The 9233-nt window shown below is 26.6% G+C and overlaps 1 protein-coding gene across 4 annotated transcripts in view; it reads left to right on the forward strand.

Annotated features, from left to right (window-relative positions):
• LOC145293801 (solute carrier family 25 member 32-like) overlaps positions 1–9233 on the forward strand; it is a 155143-nt gene that overhangs the window by 98509 nt on the left and 47401 nt on the right. Inside the window, exon 7 of one of the 4 annotated variants that reach the window (XR_013869770.1) lies at positions 592–814. The exons of 2 other annotated variants lie outside the window; for them this stretch is intronic. Coding sequence is in view for 1 of the 2 variants with exons in the window: in XM_080140371.1 (XP_079996497.1) it covers positions 592–745 (154 nt within the window). In the remaining variant the exon portion in view is untranslated. Of the gene's footprint in view, positions 1–591; positions 7290–9233 lie in introns of those variants that run through there. One more of the 4 variants, XM_080140371.1, reaches the window with a different exon arrangement.

The following is a 9233-nucleotide window of genomic DNA, read 5'->3' on the forward strand; positions in this document are numbered from 1 at the left end:
TAAAAGCTCGGTAGTTCGAATTATCTCCCTTTATCCAATCAAGAGACAACCATCTCGCTTCATGATAAAATGATTTTTCTAGTTTTAAAAAAAAAAATACTTGATCCATTTATATGATTTTAGAATAACATTTCCATTCCTTGATGGGTACATATCAAAGATTTTCTTGTTTTCTTTTCATTTTTTTTTTTTTTTTCTTTTTTTGGGGTGGATTCTGGATTTCCCCTAACATTTCTAAGATGTTACATTATGATAAACACGTTTTCTTTCCTTTTCACTTATAATATTTGTGTAATACTTTATATCATGTTCTAAATTCTAACTTGTTCCTTGCTTAATTTTTATCTGAATGTTGAAAAGAGGTTATCACTGAACATTTGCCTCAAAGCAACAAGTTTTCATGAAAATAATTTTTAATTATCTTTAAATTTTCAAAAATGGTTCCTTTTTCTCTTTTCATAAAAAATTAACAAAGTGCTTTTGTCTATTAAGAAAAGTGTAAAGGTCGAAAATGTACAGTGTTAACTTTGAATCGAACCTGATTACATGGTAATTTGTTTCCAACTCGACGTTTTTTCTTTCTCTGTCTAGAAATGAAGGCAAGTTACGAGGATTATACAAGGGATTTCCAGTCTACATGGTTCATGTTACACCAAACATTTGCATTGTTTTACTAGTTTATGAGTACTTCACTGCAATGAATCAGACGAGTCCAACACAACCTGATGATGATTGGAAAACGTGAGATCAACTCCATGAAAAGATGAACCAATAATTTGCTCTGGTGCTGGCGGTCTTTACTTTCTCCTAAAATGTATGGGTCAGTCAACTTCAACTGAATTGTTGCAAAACAAAAAAAAAATAAAAATTCCATCACTTAAAAAAAAAAAAAAATTTTTTTTTTTGTTTTTGCTTAACACAAAAGTGCCAGTTTTAATCAAAAAAAGAAAAAAAGATGAAACCTAAAAAGATTTGTCTGTGAATGTGTACTTTTTAGGGGAAAAAACTTTAAAAACTTTTCCTTGATAGTATTTCCTTTTAACAAGTTTCCCATGTTGTCGCTCTCTTCCTTTCTCTCTCTGTCTCTCTCTTTAAGCAACTCCCCCCTTTACCCACCTCATCGTATGTAAAAAAAAAAAAAACATACGCTCTGAACACATATTCAAAATATTCCATGCTTTATTTATTTTTTATTTATTTTTTTTTTGTTCAAATGCAGTTATTTTCAAAGTATTTAATAATCCTTATTTATTTTTTCCTAGATTCTTTTTAATTACAAGCAATTTTATTGGATTTACTGATCTCATTCCCAGAAATTTTTAATTGAAATATTTTTTAATTTGAGTTGCTAAAACGGTTTTTAATCAGTTTTAAAATTAAGCTGACATTTTTTTCTTTAAAAAAAAAAAAAAAGCTCCATTATGAAATGGAAAAATTTTTTTTATGGTAAAAACTTCTATGATTTTGTATTTTCATTTTTTTTTTTTTTTTTTTTTTTTCCCCCCCTATTCAGTCAAAATAAATGATTATACTTTTATTTAACTTTTAAAAGAATTTCAATCCAAAAAAAACATACCTAAAGAAATATTGGTTATGTTATTTTGTGAGTGACTTTAGCATGTGTTAGAAAATGTGTCTCGTGTACCATATACAATAGTATGCATAGACATGTTTAACAGAACCATTTTAATAAGGTCAGAATAGCATGTTATTTATGTGAAACCAATATCTTATTACTTCAAAAGTTGTAATATTAATGATATGAATAAGTTTTGTCATTCAGTGAGAGATTTAAGTTATTTTGTTCCTTGCTGCATTTTTTTTTTTTTTTTCGTAGAAGTAATTCTCTTTGTTCTCGATTTGGATGTTATTAATTGCTATTAATAGAAAAAATTAAGAAATCTGTTGGAATCGTTATAGATACTGGTTTTCCCAAACAAACCGTGAGACTGGCAAAAAGAAGTTTTTGCGGTCATTTTTGTTATTGCACTGAACATAGGGCATACATTTTGTTTAACTCTTGTGAATAAGTCCTTTTACATTCTTCAATGACACTATCTCCCTACAGATGTACCAGTGTGTATGCACATATATATAGTGTGTATGTTCTATGTATATAGTTGTATAGAAAAATAAATGGAAAAGTGGAAATACTGCAAAATATCGAAGACTAAGATGGATTTCTCTTAATAACAGAAGCTTCAAAGTGAGTAGATGCCATTTCTAATCTCTTTTGTTCAAGAGACAAATTATAACGAGGATGAGGGAATAGGAGGAGTGATAATTATGAGGAAGCAGAGGGTAGAATGTGACAGGATACAGTTAATTCAAGAATTTTAATAGGAGCATCACAGGGGATGGGGGAGTCAGTGGAAGGGCATGAAATATCAAAAATAAGGGAGTTGGGCAATATAACTCTTATGTGGACATTTAGATCCAAAATAGTTGGAGGGGGGGGGCTTATATTATTAGGTGTGAAATGTTGAAGAAAGGGAGATGGGAACTATATTAATAAGTGTTCAATTTTGTTTTTCTGATTCTCAGTGGTATAATTTGGAAAAATCCCCATTTGTTTTTATTTATAAATTGTTAGATTTTTTTCCTTATATAAATCTTATACATCTATAAATGTGTGTGTGTGTATATATATATATATATATATATATATATATGTATGTATATATATATATATATGTATGTGTATATATATATATATATATATATATATATATATATATATATATATATATATATAGCTTACTACCCCTATATTCAAGGAAATGTTTATATCTATACATATTTACTAAAAGAAAAGTAAGTACACGAACCACAATCTCTTTTTGGTATTTGCTTGGAAAACCTTGTTCCATGTGCTGTATTCATTTCCAAACAGCAAACCTTTTCTCATTTACTTGGTTTTCCTCCGTTATTGTTGAAGGATAAACAAAAAGTGCAGTCAAAACTCTGATTATTCTGGAGATTCAGATGAGAAGTTAATTCTTAAAAATCCATTTTGTATCATTGTTTGTATTGAGGTTGTCGTTATCAATGTAATGATAGTTTGAATTCTTTGTGTATAATATTATGGAAATCATATTCGTTTTTGCTTTCATACCCTATAAAAGTAACTAATAAAAAAATTCAAACTTGTAAATCTAATACATAATAAAATGTATAAACAAAAGGAAGTTAAACTAACACTGAACAAAAAATGTAATTTATTTTCTAACTATTATTTGCAAGATTTTGGCATCCAAATCAAGAACTCTCTGTAGGGAAATTTTCTTCTGATTTCGGCATATTGACGAATATCATGAATAAATATTGTGAAGTGACTAAACAAAGTCTTTAAATAATTGGTTGATTATTGCAGTCTTTAAATAATTGATCGATTATTTCAGGGTTTTTTTTTTTTTTTCTTTTGTTTATCTTTTGGTTGGCATTTTTAGAATGAGTCTTTTTTTTTTTTTTTTTTTTTTTTTTTTTTATAAACCATATTAATATTTATACAGCAAAAAAATGTATTGGTATAATTACCAATGTTGACAAGGACAATTGTGTGCAGAAAAACAATGGAAATAATTTTGCATTTTAGTTTATTTAAAAATATTTTTTCTTTTTCAAGATTGCAAGTAATAATTTTAGGTGTTTATCCAGAATTTCTCCTATATTAAACAAAATAAAAATAAAAATCTGTATGATGTATATATGCATGATGGAAAGAAAATATAATCCCAAAATCATGTAAATTTACTAAGTCGTTTTATTTTTGAAAAAGAAAATCAAGTTTTATGGTTAACTGAGGACCGTGGCACCATCTTGTAAACAGTCTCAGACAACAAGGGAGAGAATTCAATCTTGCGATATTCCCATTAATCGCATAAAAAAACTACTTGATCAATTTGTGATTTTCGGAATACATTATACAGATTTTTCTTTATTTTTGTTTTTTAATATAGAGGAAATTCTGGACAAGCAACTTATTTTACTTTTCCGTATATATATGTTAGCTAATGCATTTAAAGTTCATAAATAAGTTTGGAGGGAATGATAAATTCAGATAGCACGTGTGTTCCAGTCCAAACTGGAAGTATATCAACTTACAGCTCATTTGTCAGTAAATTCTTTTGTGTAAAACAAAACACAAAATTAGGTGGAGGAAAAGAAATATTAAGACACTTGCAAAATGTCCATTTAATACTTTCATTAATCACATTTAAACGTCATCAATTTTGATAAAATAAAACTTTTAAGCATAAAGTGCAAAATAGAATTTTTTTTTTTTTTTTTTTAAGTGAACAAGTATTTGGACATAACTAAAATTGCTTAAAATGTTATTTCAAACGGATTGCAGATAACAATCTTTAGGATGTTCCAGGAAAGCATAGAGTATGGTGCTCTTGCAACAGTAATTCACTGCGTCACCTTCTTGCAACACAGCAGTCACGGTTGAAGTAAAGGAGCTCTCAATCTTACAAAAGCACAAAGTTGTTAAGCAATAAAAACAAAAGCCATTGCTAACATGATGGCAACTGGATTAATTATTCTTAAACAAAAAAAGGGTGTCATTATTATAAACCTTCAAGGTTGAAGCAGTAGAAAAAATTTCATTGCAAATTTGAATAAATTTGAATTGAGTCATTTGGGGGTGGAGGAACACAAATGATCCTGGAACCTATAGATCTTCAGAAATTAATTAGATACAAGGGGCAAAAACAACGGGATTGCCAGAAGTTGAAAGTTTTCACAAAAGAGAATCACCAGTAGATCAAAACATAGAAAATCCATTTCACTCGGTTGTATTCAGTGAATGTTGTTAGTGATTGATTTGTGCGCTCATCTCTCTTCATAGCTGGTGACACTGATTAGTTGACTATTTGTTTGCAACTAAGTGTTTCCAGAGGTTGTGCCATCCTCTCTTGTTTGAGAAAGCAATGATTCCTTCCACTGCAGATGCAGCATACAAAACTGTCATTTTACCCAATGAGAATGATCATCAACACCAGAGGCAGTGAGCAATTTGTTTTGTATATCAACTCGACAGAAAAAAATGCAAAGAAAAGTTCAGTAATTTGAAAGGAGATAAGAGATGATTTCAGAAAAGTTTGAATATTTTAATATCATAAAAGATGGTTTAATTATATATAAAAAAAAAATTAAAAAAAGAGAGAGAGAGAGAAAATTTGCCTCTCATCAACAAAAAAAAAGTCCTTTCATCATTAAAACATGAAGGGATATTCGTTTGATTAATCTATAAATTTTAAAACTTAATTGGTTACTCTATACTGAGGGAGGGTCTTTCAGCAAAATGACATCTTAAAGCAAGAAACTCAGAAATTGTTATGAATTGTTTAGTTGTTTCAATCTATTGAACTGAATTTAATTGAAAAAGTATGAGGAAGGTTAAGAAATAAGATTTCTAATAAATCCAGAATTATTGATGATTATTTGCCAAAACAAAATTATGATTCAAATAAAATTCATGAACAATTATAAAAAAAATGAACAATAATTGCAAATACGGGTTTAATATATTTGAGAATTATTACATGGAATCAATGCATGTCAATATGTGCCACCATTTTACTCTTTATTTGTTAATGTAACAATATTATTAATGCTAACATTGGAACATATCAAGGTTGCCATCTCATGGTCTCATCAGAGCCAAATATGTTTATTTAAATGAAATTGTATGAATCAAATATGTTTATTTAAATGTAGACATGTTTTCTGTATTGGTGTTAACTTGTTAAAGCAAAACTGTTGTTCATGAGATGAGCTTAAAATTGATTTAAATTTCAAACAAACGAAATCTTGAAAGTTTAATGAACTGACCATTTTCCAAGTGTCCAAATATTTCTACTCTAATATCTTTTTATTTTTGTTTTTGTGCTAATAATTGGAACATTACTGATCTTCCTAATTTCAAGACAAACATATTTTGATAATTAAAAAGTTATAATTGTTTAATTTAAAAAAAAAAATTAAACAATTCCCAGTATCCATGTTAATCCATTTTAATCCAGTCCTGCTTGAACTTAGATAATGATTTGTCTTTTTTTTTTTTTTTTTTTCTGAAGAATGTTTGTGTGCTTTATAATTAACTTAAAATCTCATTCCACCTGTATTTTGATATTGATGCATTTATAAATAGGAAAATTAAATCTACCATCCAAAAGCAATAAATACTTTCGAGTATTTTGGTGTTCTTGTTTTATTTATTCATTTCTGACTATTATTTATAAATTTAAGAGTTGGAGGTGCATATTGGTTTTGATTTTACTAAAAAAAAAAAAAAAAAAAAATTTTTTTAACGAAAATTTAGTTATTACATTTTCCTTTTTAATTTAACTATTTCAAACTGATTTTTATTTCATTTTATAAATCACACTTATTTGTATTTGATCAGATAATATAAGTTGAATAAACTGAATTGTTAAATACACTTTGTTCAATTCATATGATATTTAGTAAAATGTATTTATTTTATGCAGATAAAGATTAATCATATAATGAATAATAGAATGAAGGTAAAAAAAAAAATAAGTAGAAATTAGGAGGATCAAAACATAATGCATGGAGGCGTATATCTACAGAATAAAGGGAAAGAAAAATCTTTTTCTTTTATTTTTATATATATATATATAAATTTATTGGATTTGGGAAGTCCTTTAGATGTGTCAACTAATTCTACACATTTATATCCAAACTCAGGAAATCTGAAAGTATTGGCCCTTGTCATGCCTGTTGTGTGTGCACATCTTCATCAAATATTAGTACAGTATTTAGTCTGGGAGCTTTCTGATGTCATATATTAAAACATTTTTAGTGTTCCATGAATAATTAATTTTATTTAAGCATAAACTTTTTTCTTTTTTTCTTATTTAGGAAACAAGTTGTTTAAAACTAAATTATAAAAAGATCTGGGTTTTTTTTTGTTTTTTTTTTTCTAGAATTTCAATTTTGTGATCATAAAAGTTTATTAATCAGTGATGTGCAAAAAAAAACATTTGATTGAAAGAAAACAAAACAAACATTTAAATAACATTTATCAGTATTTTTCATTCTGTAAACAACTATGATAAACTAGCTCTACCTAGCCGGCATTGCTCAGTCTTTACTTTCATTATTATCTCTTTTTTTTTTTTTTTTTTTATATAGGATTTTGAAAATTAAATTTTAATTTTTATGGTATTGTTTGGTTATTACATAAATGAACCAAATTATTAAAAAACTAATTTGGGATACTGAAAATGTAAAATAAAACAATTTTAAGTTGATCGTTATTGTTGTCGTTTTTGTTTTATTTTTATTAAAGAAAATCCAGAAATTTACTTTTAAATAAGAATTGCCTATTCATTGTAAAACTTCTGTTTCTTTCCTGTCACTACTAGTTTTGCAATTTGAAACAAACATAGCAATTAATTCAATCTGTTGATTAGCTAATCAAAACACTTAAAATATAAATTAATACTGGTGAATTGTGCAATATATATATATATATATATATATATATTACTAAACTTTTTCTTTTCTTTTTAGTTGTGGCGTTAGTACTTTTTTTTTTTTTAGAGAGTAAAGCTCCTACCTCCTGCTCTCTCCTCATTTAAATATCACTAACCAAAAATAAAATATTGGTGGAATTAAAGTATTAATTGATTAAATCTTGATTGGAACTATTTTTATTTTTTTAAGAACATATCCAAATTAAAAATAGATGCTGATGTCTAGACAGAATTAAACACTGCATTTTCCTAAATTTATAAATTGCATAAAAAAAATAGAAAAATGACAAACTTTAATTCATATATTAGATTAATAGTTTATTGATCAGTAATAATTGTATACACTAACATGCATGTTTTTTGTTTCTTTTTCCATACTATATAATAAGAAATCCATTGCAAAGTACCCAGGTTTATCACACTTGAATTCACTTGCATTTTTAAAAATTAAAAAAATGCAGCTAATGAATGAGAGCGACCATCAGAATTAATTCAAAGGACAGTGTTCTGAAAACCTCTTTTTACTAAGCTGTTTCTATAATTTTAGCTAGCATTATTAAAGACATCTTTCCACGTTATATAGTTTAAAAAAAAAAGTGTTCTCATGCTTCGTTCAAAACCTCTCTTACTCCGTAATTACAACAACACGTTCTGATCATCATTTACATGTTTATGATTGTTGTCCTCATCTTGGTGGTAATATTCACAATGTTTCAGTTGTTGTAGCCTTCTTTACATCAGCTTCCAGAAATTTCAACTTAAACCTTTTATCTAATTGACTTAGGATTAAATAAACATTATGGCTGTAACAGCAAATGCCACCTGAAGAAGGCTAGAGAATATGAGGACTGAAACGTTATGAACACGGCCATACCTCATCATTTATTTTGTTTGCCTTTCCATACAGTGTGTACATATTGGCAAGTTTAAAATGGTAACACATATTTGTAACTATTACATCCGACCTTTTTTTCCCCCTAATATTTTAAAAGCAACTTGACAGCGCAATATTGTTGCTATCTCTTAAGTGTTTTATCTGACATATGGCATTTATCTTTTACAAATATTCAATTATTAATTCAATTTATGTAGAAGTGTTGATTTTTATGTCTCTTTCTTACTTAATATCACCTGTAGTAAAAATTGAACCTTCAGAAGTCTGTCATTTAAAATCGATTCTTAATCATTAGGCTATATGTCTTTGTGGGAATTTCTCTTTTTTTTTTTTCTTTTTTTTTTTTCGATTTTTCTTTTCTTTATCACATAACTCCATGTAAGCTCAAATTCTTTTAAACACTTCCACTGAAAGCTCCTAATACTGTTCCTGCAATCAAATTTTTACAATATAATTATAAAATCACTTAATATTATTTTTACAACTTACATTACATTCATGCTTTTTCTTTTCACATTTTTATTTTAAATTATCTATTATGGTTTCTGCTTAAATGTTTAAAAGATTTAATTATTACCCCCCCCCCACACACACACCTCTCTCTCTCTCTATATATATATATATTATATATATATAATATATATATATATATATATATATATATATATATATATATATATATAATATATATATATATATATATATATATATATATATAATATATATATATATATATATATATATATATATATAATATATATATATATATATATATATATATATATATAATATATATATATATATATATATATATATATATATATTATATA

This window comes from Euprymna scolopes, chromosome 15 (genome assembly GCF_053919585.1).
Source record: "Euprymna scolopes isolate OS-2025 chromosome 15, ASM5391958v1, whole genome shotgun sequence".
NCBI classification, from domain to species: domain Eukaryota; kingdom Metazoa; phylum Mollusca; class Cephalopoda; order Sepiida; family Sepiolidae; genus Euprymna; species Euprymna scolopes.